Source organism: Capricornis sumatraensis, chromosome 1, assembly GCF_032405125.1.
Source record: "Capricornis sumatraensis isolate serow.1 chromosome 1, serow.2, whole genome shotgun sequence".
Taxonomy (NCBI): Eukaryota; Metazoa; Chordata; class Mammalia; order Artiodactyla; family Bovidae; genus Capricornis; species Capricornis sumatraensis.
Window position 1 is genome coordinate 244,506,976 of NC_091069.1, and position 19,107 is coordinate 244,526,082.

Genomic DNA, 19,107 nt, shown 5'->3' on the forward strand with positions numbered 1-19,107 from the left:
GCAAACCAACTGCTCTGTGAAATGAGACGTGTGTCCAGGCCTTTTCCTATTTCTGTCAAGGTAGTATATCGACCAGCTTTCTGTCTCCCTGCACCCAGATGTACCCTAGAAAAGCCACAGAAGCAGATGGAATCGTGGATCTGAAAGAAACTTTAAAAACACCTCCAAAGTGTGAGATGCCCCTGGGGAGAAGGCAGGTGTGTTGCAGGGCCTGACCTTGAGTGGGTCAGAGTGGCCTCTGGCTACAGAAACCTGCAGCATCAGCACAGGTAGCCAGGGTTGTCAGAGAATATTCAAGTACCACAGAAGCCCCGCTGGGGTGAGGGGCTGATAAAAAACAGGACTGACAGCTGATTTTTAGCATTCACTCACTCACCTCTCCCCCTTCAAGCTTCCCAGGATGAGGGATTCTAGCCTAGGAGAACCCTGATCACAGGAAGTACCTGGCAGTGTGGGCACAAAAGTCATAGTTTACAGAGTTCTGTGGGGTCCAGAGCAGTCTGCCAGGGGGCTCATCCCTTCCCCTGTCACTACACTCCCCTGGAGAAATCTGACTCTTCTTCAAAACTAAATAGAGTAGATTAAAACAGTAACATGAATTCCCTGGGCAAAATAATTGTGCATCTAAAGATGACGAAGAGAACAACAGACATTGATTGGAACTCATGGGGCAAAACTTAAATAAGCACAATAAATATTCTCTACAGGGCTGGAGGTTGGCAAAGAGGTGAGAATGTTGGCCAAAGGGACAAATTTCCAGTTACAAGATGAATAAGGTTCAAGGAACTAGTGTATCACCTGATGACTATAGTTAACAACACTGGGTTGTGTATTTGAAAGTTGTTATGAGATCTTAAATGTTCTCACAACAACAGCAGCAGAAACGGTAGTTGTGGGAGGTAAAGGAGAATTGAGCTAAGTGATCAGGAAAAACCAAGTCCTAACCAGGTCATCTGAGCATCAACAGCTAAAGCCAACCACTGATGAACTTCCCAATGGCACAAGCCAATAAAATTCTGTATGTATGTGTGACACACACGATAGACAGCTTACAGGCAAGGACCTAAGAGGGGATGGGACAGGGTAGGATTAGACACCACTAACCCTGCTTTTAGTTCTGCCACTTTGTGATGCAATGAACAGAGCAATTTCACAAAGAGCACCTTTCTGAAGGCGTTACTTTAGCTACTAACTCACTGGCTAAAGCCTATTTTCTTCTTGTCCATTCTTGATTTGGCAGTCTCCATGATCTTGCTAAAATAATTTTTTTTAATGTGTACTCTTGGGAATATAGTCGTATACATTTTGATTCTATTTATGTAAAGCTCTAGAAAATAAAAACTAATCTCCACGGACAGAATGCAGATCAGTAGTTGTCTGGGACTAGAAACATTTAAAAAGGAACAGACCATTTAAAAGAGGGCAGGAGAAAATGCTTGGGGTGATGGACATGTTCCCTCTTCTGATGGTGTTTATGGTTTCAGCAGAATATATGTATATAGAAACTCACCCAAATGGATACTTACATATGTATTGTTTATTATGTGTCAATCGTATCACAATAAAACTGTTAAAAAGAAAAGGAAATAAAAACATATTGACAAAACAAAAAGCAAATTGGATAATGTCACCCTATTTAACACCCTGCAGTGGTTTCCCAGTTCTCTCAGTGCAAAACCCAGTCTATAATGGGATTTGGAAGGCCATCCTGATCCGGCCCTGTTGATCTCAATGCAACTCTTACCATGTCCCATTTCTCATGGGGTCCCAGATATCCTCAATTTCTCCCACTTCCTAGCTCCACTCCAATCACGTGCCATACTCTGCTTCTTGGAACATCCTGCTTGCACCCAACCCTGCACATGCACGTGTATTTACCCAATACCTGCTTTAGGCTCCTTCCCAGACATTCCCTCCTATGTTCCTCCTATGTACTCCTGCCCTGCATCTCCCTACCCCCGTGACTGTGAGGCTCCCCTCCGATGTACCACATTGTACACAGAACTTCCCACAGCTCAGCACCTATACTCTATCATCTAAGTGCCTTTTTACTTCTCTGAAGCCCCTCACCATCCTGTGAGGTATTCTAAAGATCTGTCTTATATATCATAGCTCTGGTGCCCTGAACACTGTCCAGAATATCATGTGCTTGTTGAATAATTTGATAAATAAATCAGCAGGTCATAGACAGTCCAAGAGTATATCTTAACTACTAAACTTAGAGGAGGGACTTCCTTGGTAGTTGAGTGGTTAAGAATCCACCTTCCAATATAGAGAACACAGGTTCAGTCACTGGTCAGGGAACTAAGATCCCGCATGTTGCGTGGCAACTAAGCCTATGAGCCGCAACTAGAGAAGCCTGTGTGCTGCAGCGAAGACATAGCACAGCCAAAATAAATAAACAATAAACTTGGAGGAGACTCAGGCCAACCTTGAGAAGGGGCAAGAGGCAGGGTAGCTCCGTGGTAAGAGCTCGGGACCCAGTGTTAGGTAGACTTGGGTTCAGACATCAGTTCTGCCACCCCATAGTGTAACCATATGGATATTCTAAAACATCCCTGTGCCTCAGTCTCTCCCTCTGTTAAATGGAGATGGTGACATCTATCTCACTGGGTGGTTTCGAGGAATAAAGGAGATCACCTGCATAACCTGAGGTCCAAATGTTAACTACAATTAAGCAAAATAATATCATAGTGAAAGGTTGTTGCTGAACCACAAAAAGACGCTGGGATTTTTGGCCTCCGGAGGAGAAGAATTCAATCTGGGGCCAGAGATGAGGCTTGATCACTTGGAGCTTTGGTGTAATAAAGTTTTATTAAAGTGTAAAGGAGATAGAGAAAGCTTCTGACATAGGCATCAGAAGGGGGCAGAAAGAGTACCCCCCTGCTAGTCTTCAGATGGATGTTATATAGTCACTAGCAGTTTGTTAATGAAAGAAAGGAATGTCATAAAACTCAGAATGGCACCAGGCCCCTCATTCATAAAATGTATCTTGGGATAATCTTGGCGCCAGACGAGTCATCCCAAGCCATAAAATGATTGACTTGAATCTTGTAGAAGGGCAGATTACCATACAAATAGGTTCGTTTACATAGATTAGGGGAATAATGTCTAAGTATAACACAATGGTTTGTCAAGTAAATTCTGAGCCATTAGGCAGAACCGACTTGAAGACAGAGTCTGGGGTAAATGCATAGTACATTAATATAGCTTAAGACAAGCATTTCCATAAGAAAGATGCATTGGTTGACTCAAGGTTTGAGAATAGTTAACTTCAAGTGGAACCAGGTGTCATTATGGCAACACAGTATTTTAAGAGAAACCTCCTTTTTAAATTTGTATAGAGAAGGGAAAAAATATATATCACTAGTTTGTTTTCTCCTGCCACTTAAGAGAGAAATAAAAAATGTCTAACACTTGCAGCCTATTTCCTCCGTTTGGAGACCCCTGGCCTTCCTGCCTGTTACCCTCTCATTAGTCCTTAAGAGAAAAGGCAACTACACCAATAGTCAGTCAAATAAATGTCTCTGGTATCACCAAAATGAGGTAGCCAGTTCAAAGTCAAGTAGGTGCATAGCAGTCCAGCATTTCCCTCTGACCAGTTTGTGCCTGAAAACCCATCTCAACCAACTTCTTACCTGAAAATCTCTGGGCCAGGACCTGCTCCCCCGGAAACTGGACCCACAACATTAAGTCCAAACACCCATCTCTTGAAGCACCAGTCCCTCCAGTGCCCCTATACTCATGTGCCACTGGGCAAGCAGCCAGTTCAGCACCACTGTCTCCTCTGAAGCCAAAACAATGGGGCAGCTGAGTAGCCTGGATCAGAAGACTGAACAAATTCCCATTGCCCTTATGAATCTGAAATGCTGATCATATTTCAGGGCAAGCAGCTTTTGGGAAAGAGGCCCTGAGTTTATTGAATTTCTTATTGAAATTTCCTTATTGAAAGGAAAAAGGATTTTTAGAGTGAAAATCTGGGAGAGCAGGACCCAGACAACTGAGCTTATTTTTGATAAAATGCAAGCTCCTATAGGGAGGACTTCTGTCTGCAGTGTTCGCCTCTATAGCATCTGGCTTATGGGAGGTGCTCAGTCAGTATCTAGTCAATGAATACAGAGTTTGACAGGGCAGGGAAGGAGGCAAAGCTAAAAAGAAAATTAAAAACCTGCAACTTAATTCAAGTCCTAGAGAAAGATTGAGACAGTGGAGCTCGGCGGGTCCAATACTGAGCTGTTTCCTTGCCTGTGAAATGGGATTCATACTTAATACAGTAATTCTGTGAAGGGGAGTCGCTCAGTCGTGCCCGACTCTTTGTGACCCCATAGACTGCAGCCTGCCAGGCTCCTCTGTCCATGGGATTTTCCAGGCAATAGTACTGGAGTGGATTGCCATTTCCTTCTCCAGGGAATCTTCCCAACCCAGGCCTCGAACCCGGGTCTCCCGCATTGTAGACAGAAGCTTTACCGTCTGACCCACCAGGGAAGTCAGTGACTCTGTAGATGAAGTAAAATTTCAATTAAGTGTTTGTACATAGTAGACACAATTCCCTGTTCATAAGTGGACACACTGGATACACACACACACACATGCGTACATATTCACACCATCTCCAGAGACTCAAGGGTGACTGTTTTAATTCTGTATTTCCAGAGGAAGGAGGGTGGTAATTTGTTCATTACAACATATTGGCATTAAGGATGGTGAGAATCAGTGCAAAATGTTCTGGCCAAGTAGAGCCTGTGAAATAAACTCGAAAGGCTATGCCAGCTCATTAATTTGAATCCTAACCATATTACTGATTTTATAGTCACTTAAGCAAATAAATGTTTCGAGACATACTTTGGAGAACAACCTAATTTGTGAGAAATTTTCTTAAATTGGCCATTTGAGATGTTGCCACTGAGGCTTGACTACTCTGCTCTGACTTAGAGCAAAATGCTTGTTCCAGACAAAGGACAGGTCATTTGACTCTTTCCGCTCATGCATTCTAAACAAGGAAAGCTAGGACACAAGATTAGCTGCAGCCTCTAGTTTTCACAGTAAATAAACTACAAAATCCATTTCTGACTCCAGTCTCTAATTGAATATGGGACAGAATTGGGGAAGCTGCCAGAGAGCCAATGGTTTTACATAAATTCTTCAATTACAAGGAATTGTTTGAAATCAGGCAGAACAATACAAGTTTCCTTTGTATCCCCTTTCCACTTCGACTGACAGAAATAATTACATACCTATTCAGGGATAATGTTCTGTCTCCCATGGTACAATTACTGGTTGTTTGGACATTTGTGATTTTCTTTCCTCCCTCATTGAATAGCAGTCATGAGATGTGAATAGAACTGACCCTCACTTAAGCCTATTCACCTAGGCAGTCACTGAGGCCTCCCAAGCCAAAGTTTCTGGTTCACCTGATAGCTTACGGTGAACGGTGTTGGATTATTGATCTCTGAAGAATAAGATTTAGCTTTGGGACCAGGGGCCAGGCTTGATCACTCAAGAGCTTTTGTGTAGCAGATTTTTGTTAAAATGCAAAAAGGGACAAAAAACCTTCTGACATAGACATCAGAAGGTGGATAGAGGGTGCCCCCATGCTAGTTTTAGCAACCTGCTTTTTGTCTGTTAGAAAGTTATTAATCAGATAAGAGAGACACCTCAAGGCTGACGGAGTTTCCCCAGGCTCCTCTCCCACAATATGCATTTTTGAGACAGGATGGCATAAGGTGTGTCATCACATAAAACAATTGATATGAATACTGGTTTGTTGAGCTATTATTAGCCCAAGGTTTGACAAAAGAAAAAAAAAAGTTAGTCTTAGGTGGAACCATTTTGAAGAAAGGCAAATTCCAAAGCAAATACATAGTTTCATTAACATAGCTTAAGAAAAACATTTCCATAGAGAAATCTCCTTTTAATTTTGTATGGAGAAGGAAAAAAAAAAAAAACCTGACACTTGTAGTTTGTTTCCTCCTGCTGCTTAAGGGAGAGATAAAAATGTCTGATGCTTGCAGCCTATTTCCTCCTTTTGGAGCCCCTGGCCTTCCTGCCTGTTATCCTCTCAATCCTTTGACCACAGGGGTTGGGCAGGGCTGATCAGTCATGGCAAAGCTCAGAACTCTTGCTTTGGATACAAATAAGGGGAACCAACCTTGAGATGCAGCCCTCACTAGAGTAGTACAGTGTAGAGAGAGAAAGAGAATAAAACTAAGTCATTGAGACTTTGGATCAACTATTCCTGAAATCTATATACTTCTCAGATTTCCAGATATATGAGTTGCCACTGCTGCTAAGTTGCTTCAGTCGCGTCCGACTCTGTGTGACCCCATAGACAGCAGCCCACTAGGCTCCTCTGTCCCTGGGATTCTCCAGGCAAGAATACTGGAGTGGGTTGCCATTTCCTTCTCCAATGCATGGAAGTGAAAAGTGAAAGGGAAGTCCCTCAGTCGTGCCCGACTCTTAGCTACCCCATGGACTGCAGCCTACCAGTCTCCTCTATCCATGGGATTTTCCAGGCAAGAGTAATGGAGTGGGATGCCATTGCCTTATGGTTTAAATTGGAGCTTCTGTTATGACCCAAAATTTCATAAATAATAGATGCCCATCAGCAGATGAAAATGTATATGCATTTCCAAAACTATATTTGACTTCCTGCATTTCATCCCAGCCCCAAATTCCTTGGAGTGCATAATCAAGGTAGACAATTTTACTTATGCCAAATGATTTTTCTTCACATCTGAAGTAGACTATGTACCCTAATTTTGCAGCTTGTTTGTAAGTAAGCACTGCACATTCTGACTGCCTCTGATTAGTAAAAGCTCAGAAAGTCATTAAAAACCTGAATTAGATCTGGAAACTGCCTGGTTGGTTCAGCATCAATGAGGCGATCAGTCAGGCAAAGCACCTTAACATCCATTACCCAATGAGTGGGTCAGCAGAAACACAGGAGGTGCCCACAGCCTCTGTGAGCCAGCCTCAAAAGGCTTCTCATCTTTGCTGTTGGATGAAGTTTGGATGAAGTTTAGCAGCAGATTTACCTGCCCTTACCTGTCCGTCTTGCTTGGTTTCACGTGATTAGTAAGCAGCGTTAGTTATAATCTCCCTGAATTAAAGCTATGAAGTAGCTTTGCTTCTTCTCATAAGAAACTCAGTCAGAATCACTCAGGTGCCCAGATATGAATAAAAATAAATATGAAGGCAGGAACAAGTGGATAATTCTAGTAACTTTTAAAAGCCTGTTCTTACAAGGCCCAGAATGTTCTAGCTGGAAAGGATAAGATGGCAGACCACAAGCTGAGCTAGGAGATTTTCAGCCATATCAAATCATACCTAAAAATCTATCATTCAGCTTCATTTATCTGTTAAAATGTATGGAAGTCATATTTTCTATAAATAACTTAGATCTTAGTGTAATTATGATTACCTATAATGAATACACTTGGAGACCTATCCTGCAGTCTGAAAAATTGCCACCCAGTTGTCATACTGCAGACCTTAAACAATGATTTGTGAGTTTAATTCCCTGAAAGTAATATTATGAGACTGAAGCAATATGACCTCTCAACTCACCAGTGTTTGTTGTCTTTAAAAGTTCCACGCAGCCAGTACACAAAGATGTTTGTTCTGATACTGGACACTGTTTTCTAAAAAAAATATTCTATGCTTTTTGAAGAGCATAAAGCCCTTCATATCACTTGATAGGGGGAAGAGAATCTGAGGTGTATCCCCAGGGACCACTAAAACCTTATCACATAACAATCAGTAAGGCTGGTCTTGAGTTCCAAATCTCAGTGTAATACTAGGTTAGCTCATCTCAAGAGTTCCTATATTTGAAGACTAGCAAGTGTGATATTGCCATGGTAATAAGTTGCTAGGATACTTCCCAGCAGCCATCTAAGCTGAATTTGTTAAACTGTATCACATAGATTAAGAACTAAGATATGGTTTTATGAGGCTTCCCTGGTAGTTCAGGCAGTAAAGAATCTGCCTGCAATGCAGGAGACCCAGGTTCAATCCCTGGGTCAGGAAGACTCCCTGGAGAAGGGAATGGCAACTCACTCCAGTATTCTTGCCTGGAGAAATTCATTCACAGAGCCTGGTGGACTACACTCCATGGGGTCACAAAGAGTTGGACACGACTGAGCGACTAACCAGGCTCCTCCGTCCATGGGATTTTCCAGGAAAGAGTACTGGAGTGGGGTGCCATTGCCTTCTCCAACAGACACACAAAGGGACTTAAATATTCCTAAAACTTCTGCAGAGTGTCCAACTCTTTTGAATAATTTTTCATCTGGAGCTCATGGGTGTTCCTGTTTTTCTACAAAACATCAATCTCTGTGCATCCAGAGGAATGTTTCTGAAGAGTTCTCTGCCTGAGTCTCTGGGATTTCCTCCTAGGCTGCTGACATTTATCCCACACCTTTTCAGGCCACATGTGGCAGGTGACAACCATATCAAGGCCACTGCCTGACATCAGTTGTAAGACCCATCCTGACTTCAGAGAGTTTAATGTAAGTCTTAGAATAATGCAAGCAAGGGGAAGTCAGACTTCTGTCCTCTGCAGACAATCACTGCTGCAAAACTCCCCAGGGAACAGTCCAAGAACTGAACTTGTCTCAGACTTTTGACACGGCACCACCCTGTGTGTCTCTCTGGAGATGTCAAAGCCAGTGGCCCCCAATCATTTTGGCACCAGGGGCTGGTTTCATGGAAGACAGTTTTTCCATGGACCAGGGTGAAGGTGAGGAGATAGCTTTAGGATGATTCAAGAGCATTACACTTATTGTGTGCTTTATTTCTAATATTACAATAATAAAATAAACATATTAATACAACTCACCATAATGCAGAATAAGGGGGAGTCATGAGCTTGTTTTCCAGCAACTAGACTGTCACATCTGGGGGTGATGGGAGAATGGTGAGGAGGGGCTGTAAAAACAGATGAATCTTGGCTCACTGACCCCCTGCTCACTTCCTGCTGTGCAGCCCAGCTCCTAACAGGCCACAAAACAGTACTGTGGTCTGTGGCCTGGGGGTTGGGGACCCCTGGCCTAAGCTGTGACTAGCTTTTCCTGGCAGCCTCATTCCTATCATGCCCACCCCAGAGGGAGAAGAATGAGCTTCAGAACTGGCACCACAGCCGTTGGTGCCAGAGTTCCCAGAGTTCTGGGATCAAGAACTCTGATTTCAATCCTGTCAAATTCACACTTGTATCCCTCTGAAGAATTCCTGGAGCTGCATGCTGAGTAGGGTAGGCCTACAAGGAGAGTTCTCACACCCAATATCCTCTTTTTATAATCAATACTTCTAGATACCGAAGATGGCTGCAAAGCTATCTGCCCCACATGATCTTCTAGAGATTGGTTGCTCTCTTATCCAGAGATGGAGTCGGCCTCCCTACCACTCAGATCTATGGGAGTTTTGTCTTTTTTGTGACAAGTAGAACATGGCAGAAATGAAGCTGACTTTTGAAGCTAATTCAGACAAGGCTGTGTGACTTCCATTTGGCTTGCTAGAGCCCTGATGGCCAGGTAAGCAATGCGACCACCCTGAGGTGACCACAGAGGAGCCCAAGACAGTTACCATAAATAAAAGCCTGAGACTGTGTGGGGAGAGAGAGGCCTGGCCAGCTCCCAGCTGCTGAAACACAGACTGGGATTGACACCAGCCATGAAAGACAAAGCAACTGCTCTTCCTCTAAGCCACTGCATTTGGGGATGATTTGTTACATGACTGTAGCAAATGGAACTACCCTTTGGGAATGGAGTGTCATTGCCACAGGGGAGTGACTGGCCTAGAGCCATTAAAGCCTTCACATGACCACCATAGTTGCCAACTATGGTGCCAAAGGTCTGTCTAGTCAAAGCTATGGTTTTTCCAGGAGTCATGTTTGGATGTGAGAGTTGGACCATAAATAAAGCTGAGCACCAAAGAATTGATGCTTTTGAACAGTGGTATTGGAGAAGACTCTTGAGAGTCCCTTGGACTGCAAGGAGATCAAACCAGTCCATCCTAAAGGAACTCAGTCCTGAATATTAATTGGAAAGACTGATGCTGAAGCTGAAACTCCAATACTTTGGCCACCTGATGCAAAGAACTGACTCATTGGAAAAGACCCTGATGCTTGGAAAGATTGAAGGTGGGAGAAGGGGACGAGAGAGGATCAGATGGCTGGATGGCATCACCGACTCAAAGGAAATGAGTTAGAACAAACTCCAGGAGCTGATGATGGACAGGGAAGCCTGGCATGCTGCGGTTCATGGGGTCGCAAAGAGTCAGACACAACTGAGCGACCGAACTGAGCTGAACTGAACTGCTGCTGCTGCTGCTGCTGCTGCTGCTAAGTCGCTTCAGTCGTGTCCGACTCTGTGCGACTCCAGAGATGGCAGCCTACCAGGCTCTTCTGTCCCTGGGATTCTCCAGGCAAGAACACCGGAGTGGGTTGCCATTTCCTAATTACCACCAAGAACAGTGACATCAGGGAAAGATTTGGAGTTCAGTGACCACTATTTTCAACTGCTTCCTGCTCACAGAGCTTCAGTGACTCTCTCCATCCCTTCTTCTCCTCAACACTCCTAAGTCCCAGGATGGAAAATTTAGATCACTTGTCATCTATTGCATAACAAGGGAATAATTTGAGCTAGCTCTAGAAGCTTAAAAAGGTCAAATGGATGACAGCTCATTCCCTATGTAATTAAACCCTGTCCTTCACTTTGGGCTCCACCATCCTGGGATTGGGGGCTGCAGGGGGTGTGAGGTGGTGACAGGCCCTGCCTGGCTTCCACCACTAAAACAGCAAGAGTGTCCAGCCAGTGACACAAGGCAGGACCAGGCCTTTTGGGATCTGAATCTTATGCAACTTGGGGAATGTTCTTTAGGTGAAAAAGGAAACCAAAATTATAAAAAGGAAACCAAAGGAGATATTGATATAGGATGCAAAAGCACAGCCAATTATAACTTTAAAAAGCTAAAAAATATCACAAACATGACAAAATCCAGGAAAAAAAAATGAGTTAATTACCTGACATGCTTTTATAGTATTCTTTCCTACTTATAGGAGGGTGGATATCCCTTTATTCCATTTCATACTATCATTTTCTACACACTGTAAGGTAGATTCACCTAGTCCAGAAGATCAGGACTAGAGACTGCTTCCATTCAGTTCAGTTCAGTTCAATTCAGTCACTCAGTTGTGTCTGACTCTTTGCGACCCCATGAATCACAGCACGCCAGGCCTCCCTGTCCATCACCAACTCCTGGAGTTCACTCAGACTCACGTCCATCGAGTCAGTGATGCCATCCAGCCATCTCATCCTCGGTCGTCCCCTTCTTCTTCTGCCCCCAATCCCTCCCAGCATCAGAGTCTTTTTCAATGAGTCAATTCTTCGCATGAGGTGGCCAAAGTACTGGAGCTTCAGCTTCAGCATCATTCCTTCCAAAGAAATCCCAGGGCTGATCTCCTTCAGAATGGATTGGTTGGATCTCCTTGCAGTCCAAGGGACTCTCATGAGTCTTCTCCAGCACCACAGTTCAAAAGCATCAATTCTTCGGTGCTCGGCCTTCTTCACAGTCCAACTTTCACATCCATACATGACCACAGGTAAAACCATAGCCTTGACTTGACGGACCTTGGTCGGCAAAGTAATGTCTCTGCTTTTGAATATGCTATCTAGGTTGCTCATAACTTTTCTTCCATTAGGAAGTGACATTAAAAATAAGAAAGGATTGGAGTTAGTGAGGCAACATGTGGAGGTGGGAGGTGGGGCTGGGGCGGGGGTGGAGGGGTGGGAAGGGGCATGGCCGGGGGATGGGAGTGAGTGTCCCACGGCAAGAAGCCTGAGGTGGAAATGGCTTTCTCAGCTCTGGTAGGTCAGAGGATGAGAAACGAGAGACGAGGTGATCAAAATGCAGGGGAAATACCTCCATGGAACATTATGCAGCCATTAAATGGGATTCTGTGGGGTCTACACAGCAACATGGAGCAAAGCCTTGGCGGAAAATCACAGGCATGAATTTCTACACGAAAGTATAGCCACGTGAAGAATTATGGAATCTCACCAACAAGGTTCCTAGTGGAACAAAGAGTAAGTTTGAGTCCTTAGTCCTTTTTCCCACCTGTGGGTGGCATGGACTGTTTGTGCTGCACAGCATTGCGGCCCCCTCCCCCAGCCACTGCGAAGGCCAAGGAGCCAGGCCGGCGGTCAGGGGCACAGTCCAGGTGCCGCCAGGGAGGGGCCAGGTGAGCACGTGACTTTCTCATTTGGCGCTGAAGAACTTCCTCCCCGCTCAGCTCAGCAAGCGGACCAAGCATTCTTCCTGGGATGGGTCCCGTGCCTGCCCTCAATCCTTTCTTTGTTCCTTTAGACTTATTTGGGTCCCATTTCTGTAAACTCACAAGAAAAAAGTTTTGCTCTTACTACTTTAACTGGTCACTTTATAAACAAAATACATACACATTGTAGAAGGTCCAGGCAACATGAAAACCCATAAGGAAGGAAGGTTCAGAGGGTTGCTCTCTGTCATTCATTCCAGTTTTATCACGTTGTGCTCAGAGAACGTGATGTGTACTTGGGCATTTCAGAGGTGGTGCAGACTGGAGAGGATTTACTGAGGTTTTCTAAGGCCCAATCAATGAGTAATTTTGTAAATGTTTAAAGGTAGATTCTCTCTTTCAGTCAACAGAGTTCAGGATTTCTCTCTTAGGCAAAGTATATTATTCTGTTGGACTTTGTGCCAAAGTTTTTTATCTGGAATATGGAGATAACATAACAGTGTCTCTATCTGATGTGGCTGGGCTAAGTTACATATGTTAATACATGAAAAGAGCTGAGAATACTGTCCGCAACACAGTAAATGCTTACACAGTAAGCAGGCTTAATTGTGGCCATCATGGTCATTATTTTTATATCCTAGATTCTATACTTAAATGGAATTTTGTCTGCCGAGGATTAAGGAACTGGCTTTGTGGCTTCCCAATCGTTTTCTGTTGACGTCTCCTGGTATTTTCCATAGACTTGCTGTATACAATCTGAAATTCATGTGATCATAGTGGATAAACTCTTAAAGAATCCTTGTGTAATTTTAAGCTGATAGAAATCTAGCCCCTTAAGCCCTTTCCTCCATGCTGCCAGCTGTTTTTGTGTCTTACCCCATCTTTCCTCTTAGTCCATGTTTTCTTCATATTTCCTGAGCAAAACTGCTTCTGTGGGTTGGAATCAGTTTTCTAGAGCAGGCTGTATCATTTACTGCTGGTGTTCGTGTCCCTTTAGGAATAGATGCATGCTATCTTCTGTTTGCTTCAGTGAATTGGAGGTGATTTTTCCACTCCTTTGCCCTCAAACAAGCACAGGTTCATCATTCTGCTCTCCCCTCCCTGTTAACCCCAACTCTGCCTACATCCTTACCTGGAATGAGTCCTGGACAACTGGAGGTTGTAAACTGATCAGTCTGTCCTTCAGCAGCCAGAAGAGCTTGGGGGTCCAGGGGTATGGGTAAGTGGCCTTCCCAGGAGTTTTTCCAGAGGCTTTTTTTTTTTTTTTCCTACTGAAAACCCCACCAAAGTCATCTGAGTGGAAGGAGAGAAATCCTCGCCACTGTATCTGCTAGGAATGCCTGTGGAGGGTAACAGGACCTGGTGGGGAGCTGGGCTGAGAAGCCCACAAGACAGACTCTTCTCTGCTTTCAGGCCTCTGACAGGCTGCCTTTACCTGGAGGGAATCTGAACTTTCCCTTTTGTGTATCTGCCTCCCGCAGAGTCAGAAAATAGGGGATGGGGGGTGGAGGTGGGGAAGGGACGAGGCCATGTGGTTTCTCTTCCCAGGAGTTTTCTGTGGCCTTTGGGCCACAGTGGATGTTTCTCTATGCCATGTCCTTCCTTCTCAGAAGTGAACATGTTTTAGGTTTAATCCCCCACCTCCTGCCCTCTGCCCATCTCTAAGGCAGGTCCAAGTCCAGCGTTCATTAGTTGGGCTCAAATTCTGCTGCCATTCACCAATTTCATCACAGTTTCTCTAGTTTTTTTCCCTCCTGTTCATTTTTCTGTGTGGAAGAAAGTGTTTGCGGAAAAAAAGTACACTGTACAATAAACTAAAGTCACAGGCACCTCTTCCCACATCTGCATGTCTGCCCTGGTCTGGTTCACTCAGAAAGCTTTGGGCCAAGCAACCAGGAAGGTGGCAGGCACTCTCCTCAAACATTTCTGATCAAAGCAGCAGCTCTACCAGAAACTCAATCACACCATGTTTCTGCAAATGACTCAAATTTAGGTCTCAACACATCCAAAATGACCTTAATTCCACCCCCTCCAAAAGCTCATGTGATTCCCTTTTAGCTCTGCTGGGCTTTTCCTTCATCCATAATTTGAACCGTACAATCAAAGCTATAACTTTTCCATTGTCATGTACAGATGTGAGTGTTGGACCATAAAGAAGTGTATGTGCTTAGTCATTCAGTCTCGTCTGACTCTTTCAACCCCATAGACCGCCAAGCTGCGCTGTCCATGTGGATCCTCCAGGTAAAAATACTGGAGTGGGTTGCCATGCCCTCCTCCAGGGGATCTTCCCAACCCAAGGATCGAACCCAGGTCTCCTGCATTGCAGGCAAATTCTTTACCATCTGAGCCATCAGGAAAGCCCAGGAATACTGGAGTGGGTAGCCTATTTCTTCTCCAGGGGACCTTCCCAACTCAGGAATCAAACCGGGGTCTCCTGCATTGCAGGTGGATTCTTTGGCTAAGTGCCAAAGAATTGATGCTTTGGAACTGTGGTGCTGGATAAGATCATTGAGAGTTCTTTGAACAGCAAGGTCAAACCAATCAATCCTAAAGGAAATCAACCCTGAATATTCATTGGAAGGACTGATGATGAAGCTGAAGCTTCAATACTTTGGCCACCTGATGTGAAGAGCTGACTCATTGGGAAAGACCCTGATGCTGGGAAAGATTAAGAGCAAGAAGAGAAGGTGGTGACAGAGGATAAGATGGCTGAATGGAATCACTGACTCAAAGGACGAGTTTGAGAAAACTCAGGAAGATCGTGAAGGACAGGGAAGCCTGACATGCTGCAGTTCATGAGGTCGCAGAGAGTCAGACACGACTTAATGACTGAACAATAATCTGAACAACTTAAGACACCAACTGAAAAGTCACTCGAGTCCTCTCTCCGTCCTCCAGCCAGCCCATCAAGGGCTTGTCAATGCTGCTGCCATCTCTCAAGCATCCCCACTTCTCCACCTCTCTGCCATCCAGGCCCAGATCAGCACCACTTCCCACATCCCTCCTACCCTCTCCAGGCCTCGTTCCACACTCCTCACCCCTGACCATGGCCTGTGGGCCTCTGTGGGCCTCTGCATGTCTGGTTCCTGCTTTACTTCCCCTTGCTTACTTTCTTCGTTTTTTAAGTATTTATTTGGCTGTGTCGGTTCTTAGTTGCAGCATGTGGGATCTTTCATTGTGGCACTTGGGCTTAGCTTCCACGCAGCATGTAGGATCTTCCTGGACCAGGGATACCCTGCACTGACAGGTGATTCCCGAACACTGGACCACCAGGGAGGCCCCTCCCCTTGCTTACTTTAGTCTAATTATACTGGTCCTTCAATCTCCCAGACCATGCTCTGGTAAAGAAGGCTGCAAATTCTTGGCATCACCCCCTGCCACCCTTAATTGAGAAGTGGAATCTCATTTCCTACCTTTGTTTTAGGATAATTTGCCAAGATTCCTCCTCAGGGCCTTAATATCCAGAATCCTCTCCCCACACTCCTCTCTGGCTCCATTCTTCAACATAAACGCTCTTCATAGGCCCTTCCAGGCCACCTCAACTAAAAGTGAAAAGAAGGTGGAACCTGCAGTTGTCCTTTATTTTATTCTTAATGTTGTTCAGTCGCACAGTCGTGTCAGACTCTTTGTGACCCCATGGACTGCAACATTCCAGGCCTCCCTGCCCCTCACCATCTCCCAAAGTTTGCCCAATTTCATGTCTATTGCATCAGTGATGCCATCCAGCCATCTCATCCTCTGATGCCCTCTTCTGCCCTCAATCTCTCCCAGCATCAGGGACATTTCCAATGAGACAGCTGTGCACATCAGATGACCAAGACTGGACCTTCAGCTTCAGTCCTTTTGAGTATTCAGGGTTGAGTTCCCTTAAGATTGACTGGTTTGATACAGACATATAGACATAAATAAAACAAGCAAATAAGCATCATAATTGACTGTATCTTCCTCTCTAGAGCAGGAGTTGAAAACCGTGGCCCACACCTTTTAAAATGGTTTTACTGCAACAGTCAAACCCATTGTCCATTGCTACTTTGCCATGGCAGTTATGGAGTTGCTACAAATGCCGTGCATCCTACCCAGCCTCAGATACCTCCCATTTGGCTCTTTAAATACCCTGGCTGCACAGAGAGTAAAATCTGTAGCTCTTTCATCCTTAGATCAACAGTACCTAATACAGTTAATTGGTTGAAGGGACTGAAGAGCTCTGAAGCCTGGCTATAAGCCCTTCTTTCCTAGGGGGCTCTTTGTATTGCAGCAGGGCACGGCCAGCTCCCTTCACTATCCTCAAGAGTCTAAGGGGTCCCAAATGAAAACCCTGGAGGAGATGCACCAGAACCCAGGAGTCTTAAGTACAAGGTCAGTCCAAGGAGGCCAAACCCTTTCCTCATCCCTTCTGCTGTTTCAGAAAAGGACAGGGGGTAGGTTAGGGCCCTCTACCAGCTTTCGGGGGATACTGCTCTGACCAACCCCTTAGGCAAGGATGAAACCATACTTTCGGGGGAAAAACAGGTCCCTCTGCTTCTCTGCTTTCTCTACCAAGTACGGGCTGGGCTAGACCCTGGGAACAGCCATGTAGGAATGTGGAGAAAGACTCTCCCTGGTTCAGAAGCTCCTCCCCAGCAAGGAAGTGGGTATGCTGATACGCCACTTCCTGCTTAAACTGGACATCACAAGGGATAGAGGAGGCATCGGCTTATGTGTGTGCTTAGTTGCTCAGCTGTGTCCAACGCTTTGTGACCCCATGGACTGTAGCCCGCAAGGCTCCTCTGCCCATGGGGATTCTCCAGCCAAGAATACTAGAGTGGGTTGCCATGCCCTCCTCCAGGGGATCTTACCAACCCAAGGATAGAACCCAGGTCTCCCGCACTGCAAGTGGACTTTTTACTGTCTGAGCCACCAGGGAAGCGTGTGCACAAATACAAAGAAAAGAGGAAGTCTCTGAGAATGTCAGGCCCCCGGGATGAGCTGCAGATTTTTGCCATTGATGCCATGAGTCACCAAGGGGTCCTCTGCTCAGATATGTTACATACTCTTTTAATCTGTTATCATCTATGCAGCCCAGGCCCAGAAGAGAAAACATTCCCTTTTTCCTCCCTGCCTCCCCAGTACAAAGGGCTGATCTCAGGCAGGTTTCATGGGTCCATGGAGGGCTGTCTCTAGGGAGGAGTTGAAATCTTAAGGTGTGCAAAAGAGCCAGGTTCCAGCAGTCCCAGGTTCTGGACGGCTTCCAGCAGCTGTTCCCGTGCATTTCCAATAAAGGTATTCTCCAGGAAGGCAGGCAGGCCTCCCACACCATCTCGCAGGGTATACAGGGGCACCCGCACCAGGCCCAGCACCTGGGAAAGGAAGGAGACAGGAGACTCTGGAAATTCAGGGAGCTTATCCCAGCCAGATCTTTCTAGATCAGAGGTCTCACCCCTTATTAGTTCAAAATAACCAGGCCTGAGCATGCACACCTCTGGGGACGTAGAGGGCACAGGTCTTTGCAGACAAATAACCCAGGTCATGCTATACATCTCACAAATGCCAACCCGTCCCACACCACCTTAGTGGCTCCCACCTCCAAAACGCATGCTACACCAGTTTCTCAAATTTTGGTACCCAAAGCTGCCACATTAGCACTGTTTAGGAACTTTTGAAAAATTCAAATTCTCATGTCTTTCTCCCCTCCCCAGCTGAGCAATTATGGGAGTGGGGTCAGTAACCACTGTTTTAATGAGCCTCTTAGATGACCCTGATTAGCATACACAATCTGTCCCTCTCTCCCCTAGCCTAAGTGCCAAAGTTTTCCAAAAACATCAGGCAAGAAAAACATAAGGCCTAAAGTGCCAAGTCTGCCATTTTAAAGTGGTAGCAGAAGCGTGACTTGGATGGCTGAGTTTTAGAAAGACAACGCAGAGGCCTGTAGAGGGGAGAGGGCAAGATCTTTGCAGGGAGGCCAGGTTGGCTGTAACTAATCACCCAGACCCCAACTACATGAGGAAACAGCGGGGACAGGCCTTCCGGGCCGGAGGAGGCTGGAGGAGGCTGGAGGAGGCGGGGTGGGGTCCTGGGCTGGCCCCACCTCCAGCCCGTGGTCTCCGGCGCGCGGCGCGCCCATCTCCACCGCAGTCAGCTGCTCCAGGGTCAGGAGCTTAGTGTAGAAGTGCGCCACAACGCGCGGCCGGGACCCAGCGTGGGAGCTGCGGTAGTCAGCGCGCTCCACACGAAAGGCGGCCGCAGCCTCGCCCAGCTCCTCGCCCAACTCGCGATTCAGCCCGTCCTCCAAGCTGCCGTCGCGCAAGTCCACGAAGCCGCCAGGGAAGCCCAGGCGCCCATCAAAGCGCATCTGCATCTGTGGGAGAGGGAAGCTGGGATGGCCGGGGACGCCCAAGGCGGCGTGGCCGCGGGACGGGGGCGGGCGGTGGCCGGGAGCGCCCCCTCCTCACCAGCACGGCGTAGCGTAGCGGAATGCGGCCAAAGAGCAGCCCTGGGTCCGGTGCGTAGAGCATTGCGTGGCACGCGTGCCGCCAGCCCGGCCCAAGATGCAGGGCTTCCCCCAGCTCAAGCCTACGCATGCCAGCCATGGCCTGCCTTCCCCAGCTCTGCGGTGCAGAAGGCCCGGCAGGCGTGGGCCACCAGAACCAATCCCTGCAGGGCCTGGGGCGGGGCGCGGTGGCACGGACCAATCCCTGTAGGGCCCGGCGGCCAGGGCCAATCCCTGCGGGGCTCTGGCAAGACGTGGCAGCGGTGGCAGCCAATCAGAGCGGGACCTGCGGGGAAGGCGAAGGCCCAGTGGGGCACCTGGAAAGTGGCCCTGGGCCGGGGCGGGGGCTGCAGGAGTGGCAGGATCCTGGACG

General features: G+C 46.4%; 1 protein-coding gene across 1 annotated transcript; it reads right to left on the reverse strand.

Moving 5' to 3' along the window:
* Window positions 1–17,329: 17,329 nt before the first annotated feature.
* NUDT16 (nudix hydrolase 16) lies at window positions 17,330–18,834 on the reverse strand. The gene is made up of 3 exons (XM_068978324.1): window positions 18,697–18,834; window positions 18,333–18,602; window positions 17,330–17,604 (listed from the first exon to the last, which is right to left on the reverse strand). The coding sequence occupies exons 1-3, from the start codon at window positions 18,832–18,834 to the stop codon at window positions 17,425–17,427; spliced, it is 588 nt and encodes a 195-aa protein (XP_068834425.1). The 3' UTR covers window positions 17,330–17,424.
* Between the last annotated feature and the right edge of the window lie 273 nt (window positions 18,835–19,107).

What these genes read in the sequence shown, in the direction of transcription:
- NUDT16 (XM_068978324.1), bottom strand. Translation starts at nt 18,834, where the DNA reads ATGGCTGGCATGCGTAGGCTTGAGCTGGGGGAAGCCCTGCATCTTGGG. An exon ending in CGCTACGCTACGCCGTGCTG is followed by an intron (nt 18,603 to 18,696) that starts GTGAGGAGGGGG and finishes CCTCTCCCACAG; the next exon opens with ATGCAGATGCGCTTTGATGG. An exon ending in CCGGAGACCACGGGCTGGAG is followed by an intron (nt 17,605 to 18,332) that starts GTGGGGCCAGCC and finishes TTCCTTTCCCAG; the next exon opens with GTGCTGGGCCTGGTGCGGGT.